This window comes from Dendropsophus ebraccatus, chromosome 13 (assembly GCF_027789765.1).
Source record: "Dendropsophus ebraccatus isolate aDenEbr1 chromosome 13, aDenEbr1.pat, whole genome shotgun sequence".
Taxonomy (NCBI): domain Eukaryota; kingdom Metazoa; phylum Chordata; class Amphibia; order Anura; family Hylidae; genus Dendropsophus; species Dendropsophus ebraccatus.
The window spans coordinates 80,524,053-80,542,760 of NC_091466.1; the positions used below are offsets into that span (position 1 = coordinate 80,524,053).

Below are 18,708 nucleotides of genomic sequence, written 5' to 3' on the forward strand. Positions count from 1 at the left end.
ATAGTGCACACAGGGTACAGTATATCCCCCATCTGTACATAGTGCACACAGGGTACAGTATATCACCCCCCATCTGTACATAGTGCACACAGGGTACAGTATATCCCCCATCTGTACATAGTGCACACAGGGTACAGTATATCCCCCCCCATCTGTACATAGTGCACACAGGGTACAGTATATCCCCCATCTGTACATAGTGCACACAGGGTACAGTATATCCCCCCCCATCTGTACATAGTGCACACAGGGTACAGTATATCCCCCCCATCTGTACATAGTGCACACAGGGTACAGTATATCCCCCATCTGTACATAGTGCACACAGGGTACAGTATATCCCCCCCCCCCCCATCTGTACATAGTGCACACAGGGTACAGTATATCCCCCATCTGTACATAGTGCACACAGGGTACAGTATATCCCCCATCTGTACATAGTGCACACAGGGTACAGTATATCCCCCATCTGTACATAGTGCACACAGGGTACAGTATATCCCCCATCTGTACATAGTGCACACAGGGTACAGTATATCCCCCATCTGTACATAGTGCACACAGGGTACAGTATATCCCCCATCTGTACACAGTATATTCTCCAGACTAGAAGAAGCAGCAGGGACACCTCCACCATCTGTTATCATCCGCCTGAATCCCTACAAAGTAGTGCAGTTTGCTTTGGTCGCAGGTCGTCGCTCTCCTGTGAATGAGATGTAATAGATCTTCTTTCTCTTTACTGCTGAGGTTTTCTTTAATATTCAGGATGGCGCTGAGATGTTCCTCCCTATTACACACAGTCATGTAAAGTCAGTGACTAAATATACAAAAACAGTAACGTGCAATACATGTCTTAAAGGGAACTGGTCATCACTTTCATGTTGCCTGGAGGCCAAGTCATCAGGGCGGACACAAGTCATCAGGGCGGAGCCCAGAACGGACACCAGTCATCAGGGTGGACACAAGTCATCAGGGCAGAGCCCAAAATGGACACCAGTCATCAGGGTAGACTCCAAGGTGGACACAAGTCATTAGGGCAGGGCCTAGAATGGACACCAGTCATCAGGGTAGACTCCAAGGTGGACACAAGTCATCAGAGCAGAGCCCAAAATGGACACAAGTCATCAGGGCAGAGCCCAGAACGGACACCAGTCATCAGGGTAGACTCCAAGGTGGACACAAGTCATTAGGGCAGGGCCTAGAATGGACACCAGACATCAGGGCGGAGCCCAGAACGGACACCAGTCATCAGGGTAGACCCCCAAGGTGGACCCAAGTCATCAGGGTGGAAACCAGTGGCTTCTTCCCACCCCACCGACCCTGATTAACAGATCCCCCCCCCCCTCCCCCAATAAACAGGCAAAGATCCATCAATGAAGACCAGTGGGCCGCCCCAATGACTTCAGGCAGGTAGTTCAGGCAGAACGAAAAGTGATGACAGGTTCCATTTGAGACAACAGGGAGACAATTTCTATCATTTTTCACAAGGTTTTATGGATCTGTAATAAGGATATATGTCATCAATATCTGGTCACGTGTCCAAAACCCAGCACCCTGGACGATCAACTGAACTATTGTGGTGTCAGCTCAGCCGGTGAGGTTAGTGTCGTGACCCCAGTGCTAGTCCAGCACACATGTGCGGTGTTGGTTCCTGTTTGTTATATGGCTGGCTGTGGTCCCCAAATGGTCAGTGACCATGGGCTGTGATAGGTCCCTTGGGCTCTTGTCATAGAAGTCCTGAGTGGCAACTGACTCCAACCCGGACTATCGGTACTGCCACCCACAGAAAGGGGAAATATAACCCAAGGTGGTGTGTGTGCAGGTGCAAATAGAAGAGTCCAGTGCTTTAGTATAAAAATAGAGCAGCTTTACTGGTAGGCTTCTCAGTACAACAGTACACGGTTCACAGAGTACACATCTTTACGCAGACTTTAGTGCTGGAGGTAGGTGCTTAAGAAGAATTGCAGCAGTGCTTGTAGTGTAGAGAGTAGAGAGGAGTTTGCCAGAGGAGCCCTAACCCAGTGTAGCTGTGTACTCTGCTGGAACCTTTAGTATATATATCTTCAATAGTGTTACTCGTACTCACGTATAGACATTGTCTGACTGCCTTCTGCCCTCTGGTATCGTAGAACCCATCCCAGTCGCGTGGTACGAGCCCCAGCTGTGGTTACCTGGGTGTAGCTAGGTGTCAGCGGTTTCCCAGTTACCTGCACTGCGCAGTAGGATACGTAGACCTTTACTTTTACGGTTGCTTTGTCCTACTGAAGCTAGTTCCTATCTTGTCAGGATACTACCCTGCTCTTTGTAATCGTGTTCCTGGAATGGGTCAGGGTGTTTCTTGGTCACTACTCTCCCTTGGGTGTTCTTAGCACTGCATAATAGATATAGTAGTTGCTGTTAAAGAACTGTTAGTAGCTTGCTGCATCTGCTCACTTTGGTGTCTAGACTCAACTAACTCTGTAGCGTCCCTTACAGGGGTCCTTGCATAAGCCAGGCCCTGGCTTAACTTCTGCAGGAACTGCTGGTTTTGTGACTAGAACTCCTGTGTACTTCCTCCACCAGTAAAACTTCTCATACAGGGGCCTTCTGTATGCCTGCCTGTGAGTGATAGGGATGAGTGTGTGCAGGAGAAAGAAGGCAAGTGATAGGTAGAAAGGAAAGGGCACCTCCTATGTGTCACACATGGTTTAACATAACATTAACCCATGACTTACTTCAGCTGTGCATATAAATAAATACATAAGAAATACTGACACCTAGTGGGGAAAATTAATACACTTCTTCCACCACTCATCCTGAGAGAAAAAGCTTTTTGACAGGTGCAGAAGACAAGAGTAAAAACACCAGTGGTGGGACACCACAATATGAGTCCACTTCTTTGTTTACCCAGACACAGCACCATGCATACAGTTGTGGCTGTGCCCGGTACTACGGCCCATTCACCTACTTGTGAATATGGAGCTGTGGGTGAACAGTGAACCCTGATCAGATACTGATGAGTTATAATAAGGACAGACCATAAATACAGGTATATAACGCTGTGTACATCCAAAGCCATAGCGCCCACCCCCTAAGTGTCAGTGACAGGGCTCGGTATATCTGCGCTAGGCCCCTTATACACAGCAGGAGACCACTGCAGGCAGCTCTGGTTCATAGAAGGGGTCATTATAGGGTGTATGGAGAAGGGCAGCCATATTGCAGCAGCTTCTATAAGGAACAAGTGGGAAGAATTGGATGAGACTTCTGTCACTCACCTCAGGTCCTGGTGTTCTTCTATAAAGAAGGCGGTGGTGACACTGAGGGCCTGGCGGTCATTGGTGGTCAGCATCTCCGATATAGAATTCAGAGGATTACCGGGCAGGAGACGATTGTCTAAAACCTCCAGGAGAGAACAAGGGGTTAAATACAGGGCGGTTACAGAGGAGGATCGTCACACTGCCCGGCAGGCAGAGGCGGCACTGCTGTCAGCTGCCCATGTGATGCTGTACTCATGGCTGATTTATAAAGAGAAGGATGCAGTACGGAATCATCTGGAAGTCAAGATGGCGGCTGCCCAGAGGTCACATGACCCATATCCAGTAATGAAATGTGTGGAGGCAGCAGAGCTGGGATGAAACAGCTGACACTGCAGGAGTAGTGAGTGTGTATTATATGGAGTCCTTGTTTAAATAAACCCCAAAAAACTGTTTTATTTAAAGAATTGCTGGGATGTCATAATTGTAAACTATTGTGAGGTTACAAATGTGTTTTATTTCGATGCAGTGACATCACAACTGGTCAGGTTAACCTCTATGACATCACAACTGGTCAGGTAAACCTCTGTGACATCACAACTGGTCAGGTAAACCTCTGTGACATCACAACTGGTCAGGTAAACCTCTATGACATCACAAGTTCTGCAAGTTTTTAAAGGGAACCTGTCACCCCCCGTGTCGGGGTGAAGGCCGCCCAACCCTCAGCTAGAGCCCCTTATACTTACCCCATCTGGCCAAGCCCCACTGGTGGAGCCGATCCTGGGACGGAGATATCCTTGTCTGAAGCCTGGCGCGCGCGCTGCTGAGATGGGTCCGACGCCCATAGAGAATGAATGGACCCATCATTCTCTATGGGTGCCGAGCTTCAGACAGGGATATCTCCATCCCGGGACCGGCTCCAGGAGCAGGACTTGGCCAGATGGGGTAAGTATAAGGGGCTCTAGCTGGGGGTGGGCGGCCTTCACCCCAGCACGGGGTGTGACAGGTTCCCTTTAAGATTTAATGACATAACACTGTACTTAGATATATACATTTATAGGCTAAGTTCACACTACGTAAGTTTCCAGCCGTAGCTCGCTCCGTGAATAAGCGGCCGGAGATTTACGTAGTTTGCGTACAATGGAAAGTATACGATCTACGGCCGCACGGTTCACACTACGTACGAACTTACGCCCGGATCGTATGCGGCGCCGTAAAAAATGAACCAGACCATTGTTTTGGGACGGAAATGCCGTAACTTACGCCCGTAGCGTAACATGCGGTCCCGTACGGAGTGGTGATATCTTCATTTTTACACCTTTTTGTGCCGATCCAAAAGGTTCTGTGGGGTGTCCGGGGCTAGGCGAAGATATCCAAGTAAAAGACCGCTGTCAGATCGCTACGTACGCCGCTCGGGAAGCGTACGTAGCTTACGGGCGTAAGTTCACGGACCGTATGTAGGACATATACGTAGTGTGAACATAGCCTTTGGTACATACTTAGATACATAAGTAGATACATATTTAGATACTTACCATATCTGAGAAGAAATCCTGCAGTTTTTTGCTGCCATTTGAGAATCTCTCTCCCGCATTTTCATGAGATAATTTTTTTGACCATGTGAAAAATGACTGAATGTACAGGACAACGAGTCGGTGGTGAATAAGTGAAACCAACGTCTGCAGAAATAAAGATGTTCAGATTGTTATGATGTCCCTTATCCTGCCGTACACACCAGTCACCGATGATCAGCCCCCCCCCCCCTTTAGGCCAGGTCATATAGGCGGGATGTGGTCACACTTTTATGTATTATGATGACAAGGCCTGGCCCGACCCACAGTCACACCGGGACGTGCAGCCGTAGTATGGACACATATGTATGACCATGTCCATGTGAAACAAATCCCTCCCCTACTGCGGCCGCCCCAGTTCTCAGCTGATTGCTGGTTGGTTTAGCTGCTAGAACCTCCAGCGATCTGGTGACATCATCCAGGAAGCTGTACCAGATTGCAGAGCGGCACGGAACATTGCAGCCACTCTCCGCTCTTAGGAAGGGAGGTCCTACATGGTGGATAGCTTTGGGTTTACATTCCTTCCACTCTCTCCCAGTTTCCCTACACAGATTAACGTTCAAAGTGGTCAAATGTTCAGGTGTTGTCTACGAAGAGGGTACGGGCCCTATTACACGGAGCGATAATTGGCCACATAAGGCCGACTCAGCTGATTATCGCTTCATGTAATAGAGACAACGATCAGCCATATGTTATTTAGAGCGTCAGTGCCCTAGGCCTGCGGCACCTCTCTCTCCGCCTCCATCCAGCCCAGAGGTGTTCTGAAAGTGAAGGGGAGAGAGGCGCCGCAGGCCTAGGGCACTGATACTCTAGGCCACACCAGTTTGACTGCCCACCGCACCTCATTGATAAAAGTTGTTTTTCTTCTAAGTACCGGGAGACAGGCCGACCCCGAACCCAGCATGTCATAAAGAGCTATACAACGCAGCGCCGGCGGCTCAGGGGCAGCAAGGTGCCAGTAGTCACTTTAACAGGAGTATTGCAGTGTCCTAGCCACCTGCTTGTTGGAGCCGGTCTGTCTAAGGTTTCCTCACTTTTTTGGCCTATCAGGGCCCAAGCCTAGTCTCCTCATTCCCCAATCACCTGTTGTTACCTCAGGTCTCTCTCCACCAATGGGAGCATGCTTCCTGTAGTTTATAAGGGTGGCTGGAGCAGACCTGAGGAGCCTAGCTGAGTGGGTAGTGCCCTGTTACTTGTTCCAGTGTTCCTGTGTATGTGAGCCCAGCTGTATCCAGAGCCAGAGGGTCTTTTTCCAGGGGCTTGGCTGCTGGCCACTGCCTGAGCTGCTGTATCCAGTTTCCAGAGTTCCTGTAGCATGGATTGCTAAACACCAGAGGTGCGACTACCCAAGAGGGATTCAGCCTGTCCACGCTGAGAGGGTCATCAAGTTCTGCAGAGTTTCTCAAGTCACACCAGAGGTTGGAGAAGTTGCGTTCTTTGCCTTTTGGGCCCTCCTGCTCCTGCAGAGTCCTGTTTCTGGGTAACACCAAGGTCGGCTCCTGCCAGCTATCACATTGGTGCCAAAATAGTACTAGATGTCCCTGAATGGTGTCTATCACTGTAAGGTCGGATCTTTACTGTGGCTACTGTGCTGCAAGTATCTCCAACCCAGCCAAAGTTGTCCAGACCCTCTACACCAGCAGATTCCAGTGCTTCCTGGACAGTGCCCCTCTAAGTAGTCTCCCCGCCACCTTTGCCTAAGTCTAGACTGTATTGCTGTAACTTCCTAACTCCAAGTCTTCTGAAACTCTCACTATTCCTGCGCAAAGGAGAAGTTCTAACTCTTAAAGGGGTTATACAGCACTACAAAAACATGCCCACTTTCTTCCAGAGACAGCAGCGCTTTTGTCTCCAGTCTGGGTGCAGATTTTGTAACTCATTTACATCGAAGTGAATGGAGAGTAATTGCAAACCACACCTGACCTGGAGACAAGAGCAGTTCTGTCTCTGGAAGAAAGTGGCCATGTTTCTGTAGCACTGGAGAACCCCTTTAAAGGGGAATCACCTGACATTAGCCTCCAAGCGTCACTTCCGCTGCCTTGTGAATAAGGAACGTATATTGTAAATCGGGTTGTGAAGATTTCCCCTGAAGTCCTTGTGATTGTGTCTCTTACCAACACATTGTGCAAAGGGTTAATAGGAACATTTCTTGAAGTGTGTGCTGGGATCCTGGGAAGCTAGTGGCCGATACGCTCCATGACAAGTGCCACAGCCGTACCGCAACGCCTACATCATAAAATCCTATTCACTATTACAATAAAGTGTAACTAGCAGCCGTGTACCTGGTCGTTGTGAATGTCCCCCTTTACTAAGACACGTTTTAAGCTCCTGAGGACGCCCTCATATTGATCGCAGTTCTTCTTAAAGTAATTCCTGAAAGCTTCCTGAAACGAGGGAAGAGAATAGATCAGGCATTGGCTATTCTTCTTGTGTTAGTTACCCCATAATCTCCATGGTGGTTTCCATTACCTTCAATTGCGGCCTTAGGTTGTTCAGGATGAGTTCGATCCCTTTATTCTCACACTCCCCAAATAGTCTCTGAATCCTCTGTAATTCTAGATCCTGAGGCGTTGCGCGCAAATTGTTCATTGTGTTTCTAAGAGGAAGAGAACTACGTTAGAATCTGGATATACACCCAAACCTGTCACTTAAAGGGGCTATCAAGAAATATAATATTCATAGCAAAGAACTGAACTGCAATACCAGGCACCACCACTATGAAAAGTATAAAGCAGATGTGATGGAGTGCTTGCCCCACACAGCAATACTCGGCCACCTCGGATATTGCTCCAGTGTAGGTGTACACAGGTGTGATGTAGGTACCCTGTGATGTAGCCGGTTTGCTGTCCCCAGTGGTCAGTAGCCTCCGGGAGTGTTGAGGGTCACTTGGGCACTTGTCAACGGAAACACGCCCTTATGGCGCTTCTACAGACCACCGTAGAAAGGCCATACCGTGGTCCATAGAAGTGCCGTCAGGGCGTGAAACAGTCTGTCACCAACACCTCCGTGGCGCCTGCTCATGCATTGTCTGCACTTTGTCCTGGATTTTTCATTTTAATAAGGAGAAATAAAGATGAAGTTTTTTAGTCGACAAGTGCAACTCTTTTCCTTCTCTACACATAATCTGGGTGTGACAGGTTGCCGAGACCTCCCAGTTGTTCTGCGCTGCACAGTAGAATACGTAGACCTTTTCCCTGGTAGCTTTGTCTTACTGGGGTCAGTTCCTCTTGTTTCAGGAGATCACCCTGCACATTTTAGAAGGGTTCCTGGCATGGGCGAGGGTTACCCTAGGTGGTTTCTTTCCCCCAAGTGATGCTTAGCACTGCATAGTGTACTTAGTTGCATAAAAGAAAGTCTTTTGTTACTGTGTCTGCTCCCTGTCAGGGGTCCTGGCCAAAGCCAGGCCCTGGCTTAACTTTTGCAGGAACTTGGTTGTGTCCTCTGACTCTGAAAACTAGTTAGAGACTGCCCTCGCTTCCTCCACCAAAACTAACTCCTTCTACAGGGGTGAATCTAAACCCTCCTGTGAGTGGTGGGGTGGAGTCTGTGTAAAAGGAAAGAAAGATAGGACAGGTTAGAAAGAGCAAGCACCAGTGACTGGCCAGCACACAAACACATGATACAGTTAATCCTTGACTTCAGCTGTGCATAGAAGACAACAATGGTGGTGACACCTAGTGGGGAAAACAAGATACTACATCTCCCACTGGCTAACCTGAAAGAATGACTTACTCAGGTGCTCTAGACAGCACCTGTGGTGGGACACCACACAGGTAACATGTGGGGGAATGCCCTGAGGTGTGACCGCTACAACACAGACCCACAAGGCTAGTACATGCCCTGGCACAAGAGGGGAGAAAGCTATTGGGTTGTGTTATATACATGTGTAATATACAGCCGGGCTCAGCCGTACATGGAACGGGCTTGGCCGTATAGAAAGCGGGCTCAGCCGTATAGAGAGCGGGCTCAGCCTCTGTTCTATACTCCTTGCTTGTCACTTTGATGTACATGCGGGTCAAATGTTTTGAAGGGGTTAATGAACATCCTGACAAGTTTAAGGTCGCCTCATGTTATTGTCTTCCACCAAGTCCTGACCTCACCCCCACTGAACCTTCATGCCTTACAGCCTAATCTCATTGCCAGACCTCACTCCCCCCAGCCGGCCATGTCTAGTGCAAAGCCCTCCCCAATACAAGGAGACTGCATGTATGGCGGGCCCCCGTCTGTATAAGCAGGGTGCACACTGACTATGTATGGCGGTCTCCATGGAGACTACACGTATGGAGGGCCCCCGTCTGTATAAGCAGGGTGCACACTGTATGTATGGCGGTCTCCATGGAGACTACATGTATGGAGGGCCCCAGTCTGTATAAGCAGGGTGCACACTATGGCGGTCTCCATGGAGACTACATGTATGGAGGGCCCCCGTCTGTATAAGCAGGGTGCACACTATGGCGGTCTCCATGGAGATTACATGTATGGAGGGCCCCCGTCTGTATAAGCAGGGTGCACACTGACTATGTATGGCGGTCTCCATGGAGACTACATGTATGGAGGGCCCCCGTCTGTATAAGCAGAGTGCACACTATGTATGGCGGTCTCCATGGAGACTACATGTATGGAGGGCCCCCGTCTGTATAAGCAGGGTGCACACTGACTGTATGTATGGCGGTCTCCATGGAGACTACATGTATGGAGGGCCCCCGTCTGTATAAGCAGGGTGCACACTGACTGTATGTATGGCGGTCTCCATGGAGACTACATGTATGGAGGGCCCCCGTCTGTATAAGCAGGGTGCACAATGACTGTATGTATAGGTCTCCATGGAGACTACATGTATGGAGGGCCCCCGTCTGTATAAGCAGGGTCCACACTGTATGTATGGCGGTCTCCATGGAGCCTACATGTATGGAGGGCCCCCGTCTGTATAAGCAGGGTCCACACTGTGTGTATGGCGGTCTCCATGGAGACTACATGTATGGAGGGCCCCCGTCTGTATAAGCAGGGTGCACAATGACTATGTATAGGTCTCCATGGAGACTACATGTATGGAGGGCCCCCGTCTGTATAAGCAGGGTGCACACTATGTATGGCGGTCTCCATGGAGACTACACGTATGGAGGGCCCCCGTCTGTATAAGCAGGGTGCACACTATGTATGGCGGTCTCCATGGAGACTACATGTATGGAGGGCCCCCATCTGTATAAGCAGGGTGCACACTATGGCGGTCTCCATGGAGACTACATGTATGGAGGGCCCCCGTCTGTATAAGCAGGGTGCACACTGACTATGTATGGCGGTCTCCATGGAGACAACATGTATGGAGGGCCCCCGTCTCTATAAGCAGGGTGCACACTATGGCGGTCTCCATGGAGACTACATGTATGGAGGGCCCCAGTCTGTATAAGCAGGGTGCACACTATGGCGGTCTCCATGGAGACTACATGTATGGAGGGCCCCCGTCTGTATAAGCAGGGTGCACACTATGGCGGTCTCCATGGAGACTACATGTATGGAGGGCCCCCGTCTGTATAAGCAGGGTGCACACTATGGCGGTCTCCATGGAGACTACATGTATGGAGGGCCCCCGTCTGTATAAGCAGGGTGCACACTATGGCGGTCTCCATGGAGACTACATGTATGGAGGGCCCCCGTCTGTATAAGCAGGGTGCACACTATGGCGGTCTCCATGGAGACTACATGTATGGAGGGCCCCAGTCTGTATAAGCAGGGTGCACACTATGGCGGTCTCCATGGAGACTACATGTATGGAGGGCCCCCGTCTGTATAAGCAGGGTGCACACTATGGCGGTCTCCATGGAGACTACACGTCACTGGTTATGGTGTCAGATGGTGGAACACTTTCTTCCTCCCACACACTCGTGTTCTGCATTTTCACTCTCGCACACCTGATATAGGCCGCGCCTTGTGGCATCACATGACCTCCCCCGCTTTCTGGTTCGTTGTCCCTCTTGGCCGCACCTGATGTTCTCGGCCACATATAGAGCTGGAGACTAATAGCAAATCCCTCATAACCCTCTGAGGAGAGAGAATAATAACCAGCGATGCTTCCAGGGTCCCAACCATTATAACCATGAGATGAGGAGACCCTGTGCGCGCGCAGGACGCTGCCAGACACCCTCATCCAGCCTGTAGGTCTGTTCGCAACTCTATGGCGGGTTATTCAGAGCCCTAAAGGCAGTAGGGGCCCCAGACCCGGGCCGTTCTGTCTGCCCCCCCCCCCCCCCCTAAATACAGTATTGATCACTCCTGTGGTATATAGGAGTATATAGCGGTATCATTGTGATTGCTGCATGTCGCCCGCCCGTGCAGTACGTGATGGGGCGCTCCCTCATTGCTTTGGAAACAGCCGCATATTTATAGGAAACACAGTCTCCGTATTTAGGACCCATCATTAATGTCAGAGGAAAACAATCATCTCACTTACATCATACACACATATATACATATATATAATATATATATATATATATATATATATATATATATATATGATATGAGTGTGTATGATGTAAGTGATAGGATAGTATACAGCAATAGCCGCCATCCTGTGAGATGATTGGTTTCCTCTGACATTAATGATGTATATAAAGTGTGTGTATATATGTATATATGTGTGTATGTGTGTATAATATATATATATATATATATATATATATATATATATATATATATATATATATATATATATATATATATATATGTATATATGTGTGTATGTGTGTATAATATATATATATATATATATGTGTGTATGTGTGTATAATATATATAAGTAGAGTGGACGCAGCACTCCAGAAAGCGTGTGCAGTTGGTGCCAGCAGCGTATACCCTTGAGGTCCGTGGGTATGGATATCCACAGAAAAACAATAGTCACTGCGGCACTCCAATGTAGCTCGTGTACAAACGGTGACGTTTATTTCTCCCACAAAGTGCATTAGTAACGTTTCTACTCAATCCATATGAGCCTCTCACGCTGGGCACACACAGCTCATATGGATTGAGTAGAAACGTTACTAATGCACTTTGTGGGAGAAATAAACGTCACCGTTTGTACACGAGCTACATTGGAGTGCCGCAGTGACTATTGTTTTTCTGTATATATATATGTATGTATACACACACACACACACACACACACACACACACACACACACACACTAGACATTCATTATATACATCTCATAAATCATACAGATATCTTATTGCGATGAATAGTAATAGAATAGATAGAATACCGTAAAATGCAGCAATTCTTGGCGATCCTGACCCCAGCGCGGACCCCGTTCTCAGAACCCACCGCTCCCAGCTTCTCAGTGATGAATATCTTATACCTGAACGGGGAGAATATACAGGAGATATATATATACACATACACACAAAGCACAATCATTGTGTAAAGGCTTCTCACACGCAGCACTATCCAGTCCTCAGTACTAGAAGGCCAGACTTTTCCTCTTATAATCCTATGTCATACACTGGCAGTTCCATAAATAGCGCCACTCTTGTCCATTGGCCGTGTCTGGTATTACATTCCAATGCATGAGGCTGAGCTAAAAAAGTGTAATTGTCAGCTCACCGACCAAGAACTCTCTGGTGCCCCGGATTCGCATCTGGCAAATGCGTGATACTACAGTTCAGAAAAAGAAGTCGGTAATCCAGCACTTGAAGTAGAGAGATTCTTTTATTTTTCCAATGCCAAATATACAAGCAGCGCCTAAGTGCAGTGACCCCACAGGCTGAGCTGCAGTACCAGAAATGGCCCAGGAGAGGCGGCAAATCGGACAAAGCAAACCGTATATAATCCGCCCCCTATATCAGGCAAATCGGGACCAAGTGTCACTGGCTGGTGATACAGGTCGGTCAGCCGAGAACCGAGAGATACAGGAGGAGAATACACAAGTGTCACTACAGGAGAATACACAAGTGTCACTACAGGAGAATACACAAGTGTCACTATCACTACAGGAGGAGAATACACAAGTGTCACTACAGGAGGAGACTACACAAGTGTCACTATCACTACAGGAGGAGAATACACAAGTGTCACTACAGGAGAATACACAAGTGTCACTATCACTACAGGAGGAGAATACACAAGTGTCACTACAGGAGAATACACAAGTGTCACTACAGGAGGAGACTACACAAGTGTCACTACAGGAGGAGAATACACAAGTGTCACTACAGGAGGAGAATACACAAGTGTCACTACAGGAGGATACACAAGTGTCACTACAGGAGGAGAATACACAAGTGTCACTACAGGAGGAGAATACACAAGTGTCACTACAGGAGGAGAATACACAAGTGTCACTACAGGAGGAGAATACACAAGTGTCACTACAGGAGGAGAATACACAAGTGTCACTATCACTACAGGAGGAGACTACACAAGTGTCACTACAGGAGGAGAATACACAAGTGTCACTACAGGAGGAGAATACACAAGTGTCACTACAGGAGGAGAATACACAAGTGTCACTACAGGAGGAGAATACACAAGTGTCACTACAGGAGGAGAATACACAAGTGTCACTACAGGAGAATACACAAGTGTCACTATCACTACAGGAGGAGACTACACAAGTGTCACTATCACTACAGGAGGAGACTACACAAGTGTCACTACAGGAGGAGAATACACAAGTGTCACTACAGGAGGAGAATACACAAGTGTCACTATCACTACAGGAGGAGAATACACAAGTGTCACTATCACTACAGGAGGAGAATACACAAGTGTCACTACAGGAGGAGAATACACAAGTGTCACTACAGGAGAATACACAAGTGTCACTATCACTACAGGAGGAAAATACACAAGTGTCACTACAGGAGAATACACAAGTGTCACTACAGGAGGAGAATACACAAGTGTCACTACAGGAGGAGAATACACAAGTGTCACTACAGGAGACTACACAAGTGTCACTATCACTACAGGAGGAAAATACACAAGTGTCACTACAGGAGAATACACAAGTGTCACTATCACTACAGGAGGAAAATACACAAGTGTCACTACAGGAGAATACACAAGTGTCACTACAGGAGGAGAATACACAAGTGTCACTACAGGAGGAGAATACACAAGTGTCACTACAGGAGACTACACAAGTGTCACTATCACTACAGGAGGAGAATACACAAGTGTCACTATCACTACAGGAGGAGAATACACAAGTGTCACTACAGGAGGAGAATACACAAGTGTCACTACAGGAGGAGAATACACAAGTGTCACTATCACTACAGGAGGAGACTACACAAGTGTCACTACAGGAGGAGAATACACAAGTGTCACTATCACTACAGGAGGAGACTACACAAGTGTCACTACAGGAGGAGAATACACAAGTGTCACTATCACTACAGGAGAATACACAAGTGTCACTACAGGAGGAGAATACACAAGTGTCACTACAGGAGGAGAATACACAAGTGTCACTACAGGAGACTACACAAGTGTCACTATCACTACAGGAGGAGAATACACAAGTGTCACTACAGGAGGAGAATACACAAGTGTCACTACAGGAGGAGAATACACAAGTGTCACTACAGGAGGATAATACACAAGTGTCACTACAGGAGGATAATACACAAGTGTCACTACAGGAGGATAATACACAAGTGTCACTATCACTACAGGAGGAGAATACACAAGTGTCACTACAGGAGGAGAATACACAAGTGTCACTACAGGAGAATACACAAGTGTCACTATCACTACAGGAGGAGAATACACAAGTGTCACTATCACTACAGGAGGAGAATACACAAGTGTCACTACAGGAGGAGAATACACAAGTGTCACTACAGGAGGAGAATACACAAGTGTCACTACAGGAGACTACACAAGTGTCACTATCACTACAGGAGGAGAATACACAAGTGTCACTACAGGAGGAGAATACACAAGTGTCACTACAGGAGGAGAATACACAAGTGTCACTACAGGAGGAGACTACACAAGTGTCACTATCACTACAGGAGGAGAATACACAAGTGTCACTACAGGAGAATACACAAGTGTCACTATCACTACAGGAGGAGAATACACAAGTGTCACTACAGGAGGAGACTACACAAGTGTCACTACAGGAGACTACACAAGTGTCACTATCACTACAGGAGGAAAATACACAAGTGTCACTACAGGAGAATACACAAGTGTCACTACAGGAGGAGAATACACAAGTGTCACTATCACTACAGGAGAATACACAAGTGTCACTACAGGAGGAGAATACACAAGTGTCACTACAGGAGGAGAATACACAAGTGTCACTACAGGAGACTACACAAGTGTCACTATCACTACAGGAGGAGAATACACAAGTGTCACTACAGGAGGAGAATACACAAGTGTCACTACAGGAGGAGAATACACAAGTGTCACTACAGGAGGATAATACACAAGTGTCACTACAGGAGGATAATACACAAGTGTCACTACAGGAGGATAATACACAAGTGTCACTATCACTACAGGAGGAGAATACACAAGTGTCACTACAGGAGGAGAATACACAAGTGTCACTACAGGAGAATACACAAGTGTCACTATCACTACAGGAGGAGAATACACAAGTGTCACTATCACTACAGGAGGAGAATACACAAGTGTCACTACAGGAGAATACACAAGTGTCACTATCACTACAGGAGGAGAATACACAAGTGTCACTACAGGAGGAGAATACACAAAGTTCACTACAGGAGGAGAATACACAAGTGTCACTACAGGAGGAGAATACACAAGTGTCACTATCACTACAGGAGGAGACTACACAAGTGTCACTACAGGAGGAGAATACACAAGTGTCACTATCACTACAGGAGGAGAATACACAAGTGTCACTATCACTACAGGAGGAGACTACACAAGTGTCACTATCACTACAGGAGGAGAATACACAAGTGTCACTACAGGAGGAGAATACACAAGTGTCACTACAGAAGGAGAATACACAAGTGTCACTACAGAAGGAGAATACACAAGTGTCACTACAGGAGGAGAATACACAAGTGTCACTACAGGAGGAGAATACACAAGTGTCACTACAGGAGAATACACAAGTGTCACTATCACTACAGGAGGAGAATACACAAGTGTCACTACAGGAGGAGACTACACAAGTGTCACTACAGGAGGAGACTACACAAGTGTCACTACAGGAGGAGAATACACAAGTGTCACTACAGGAGAATACACAAGTGTCACTATCACTACAGGAGGAGAATACACAAGTGTCACTACAGGAGGAGAATACACAAGTGTCACTACAGGAGGAGAATACACAAGTGTCACTACAGGAGAATACACAAGTGTCACTATCACTACAGGAGGAGAATACACAAGTGTCACTACAGGAGAATACACAAGTGTCACTACAGGAGGAGAAAACAAAAAGACCTGGAAACTCTAGACTTCTATTTAGTAGGTAAAAGGAGATGTGTGATGAGACGTCCTACACACAGTCCTGTCCACACCATCTTCCGGCTTCTACACAGCGCAGACATTACTTTCACTTCAGGATTTCAGTCATAAAACACTTGAAAACCACAAAGTGTATAATACAGGCGGCTTCTATATATCCTATAATACAGGCGGCTTCTATATATCCTATAATACTACAGGCGGCTTCTATATACCATATAATACAGGTGGCTTCTATATATCCTATAATAATACAGGCGGCTTCTATATACCATATAATACAGGTGGCTTCTATATATCCTATAATAATACAGGCGGCTTCTATATATCCTATAATACAGCCGGCTTCTATATATCCTATAATACAGGCGGTTTCTATATATCCTATAATAATACAGGCGGTTTCTATATATCATATAATACTGCCGGTTTCTATATATCCTATAATACAGGCGGTTTCTATATATCCTATAATAATACAGGCGGCTTCTATATATCATATAATACTGCCGGTTTCTATATATCATAATACAGGCGGCTTCTATATATCATATAATAATACAGGCGGCTTCTATATATCATATAATAATACAGGCGGCTTCTATATATCCTATAATACAGGTGGCTTCTATATATCATATAATAATACAGGTGGCTTCTATATATCCTATAATACAGGCGGCTTCTATATATCCTATAATAATACAGGCGGTTTCTATATATCATATAATACAGGCGGTTTCTATATATCCTATAATAATACAGGCGGTTTCTATATATCCTATAATACAGGCGGTTTCTATATATCCTATAATACAGGCGGTTTCTATATATCATATAATACAGGCGGTTTCTATATATCATAATACAGGCGGCTTCTATATATCCTATAATAATACAGGCGGCTTCTATATATCCTATAATAATACAGGCGGCTTCTATATATCATATAATAATACAGGCGGCTTCTATATATCATATAATACAGGCGGCTTCTATATATCCTATAATAATACAGGCGGCTTCTATATATCCTATAATACTACAGGCGGCTTCTATATATCCTATAATACAGGCGGCTTCTATATATCATATAATAATACAGGCGGCTTCTATATATCCTATAATACTACAGGCGGCTTCTATATATCCTATAATACAGGCGGCTTCTATATATCCTATAATACAGGCGGCTTCTATATATCCTATAATACTACAGGCGGCTTCTATATATCCTATAATACTACAGGCGGCTTCTATATATCCTATAATACTACAGGCGGCTTCTATATATCCTATAATACAGGCGGCTTCTATATATCCTATAATACAGGCGGCTTCTATATATCCTATAATACAGGCGGCTTCTATATATCCTATAATAATACAGGCGGCTTCTATATATCCTATAATAATACAGGCGGCTTCTATATATCCTATAATAATACAGGCGGCTTCTATATATCCTATAATACAGGCGGCTTCTATATATCCTATAATAATACAGGCGGCTTCTATATATCCTATAATACAGGCGGCTTCTATATATCCTATAATAATACAGGCGGCTTCTATATATCCTATAATAATACAGGCGGCTTCTATATATCCTATAATACTACAGGCGGCTTCTATATATCCTATAATAATACAGGCGGCTTCTATATATCCTATAATACAGGCGGCTTCTATATATCCTATAATAATACAGGCGGCTTCTATATATGATATAATACAGGCGGCTCCTTTATACCATATAATAATACAGGCGGCTTCTATATATCCTATAATAATACAGGCGGCTTCTATATATCCTATAATAATACAGGCGGCTTCTATATATCATATAATAATACAGGCGGCTTCTATATATCCTATAATACTACAGGCGGCTTCTATATATCCTATAATAATACAGGCGGCTTCTATATACCATATAATACAGGTGGCTTCTATATATCCTATAATACAGGCGGCTTCTATATATCCTATAATACAGGCGGCTTCTATATATCCTATAATAATACAGGCGGCTTCTATATATCCTATAATAATACAGGCGGCTTCTATATATCCTATAATAATACAGGCGGCTTCTATATATCCTATAATACAGGCGGCTTCTATATATCCTATAATAATACAGGCGGCTTCTATATATCCTATATAGGAGTGAAGGTTCTCACAGAGAAGTGTTATTTCCCGGGAGGAAATGGCGCAGAGGAGAAGAGAACGGCATGTTAACCCCTTCCTCCCTGTTCAGTATCTGCCTATGTAATGTACATGCAAACAATGAGCTTTATATGCTGCACCGGTAATATCCCTTTAAGTAACATTATAATATAAGGGACAACTTTACCAGATAAAGACTATTACCTGGTCACAAGATGCAAAAACTCCTCCCAAAATAAGGATTGTAGCTTAGATACTAAGGTAT

General features: G+C 45.9%; 1 protein-coding gene across 1 annotated transcript in view; it reads right to left on the reverse strand.

Annotated features, from left to right (window-relative positions):
• Positions 1 to 413: 413 nt before the first annotated feature.
• LOC138770988 (uncharacterized) overlaps positions 414 to 18,708 on the reverse strand; it is a 28,294-nt gene continuing 9,999 nt past the window's right edge. The window contains exons 5-11 of the mRNA XM_069950369.1: positions 18,648 to 18,708; positions 12,064 to 12,159; positions 7,274 to 7,400; positions 7,087 to 7,188; positions 4,769 to 4,912; positions 3,255 to 3,379; positions 414 to 787 (exon numbers count right to left, since the gene is read on the reverse strand). The exon at positions 18,648 to 18,708 is cut by the window's right edge and continues 40 nt beyond it. Coding sequence (XP_069806470.1) covers positions 607 to 787; positions 3,255 to 3,379; positions 4,769 to 4,912; positions 7,087 to 7,188; positions 7,274 to 7,400; positions 12,064 to 12,159; positions 18,648 to 18,708 — 836 coding nt within the window. The 3' untranslated portion in view covers positions 414 to 606. The remainder of the gene's footprint in view (positions 788 to 3,254; positions 3,380 to 4,768; positions 4,913 to 7,086; positions 7,189 to 7,273; positions 7,401 to 12,063; positions 12,160 to 18,647) is intronic.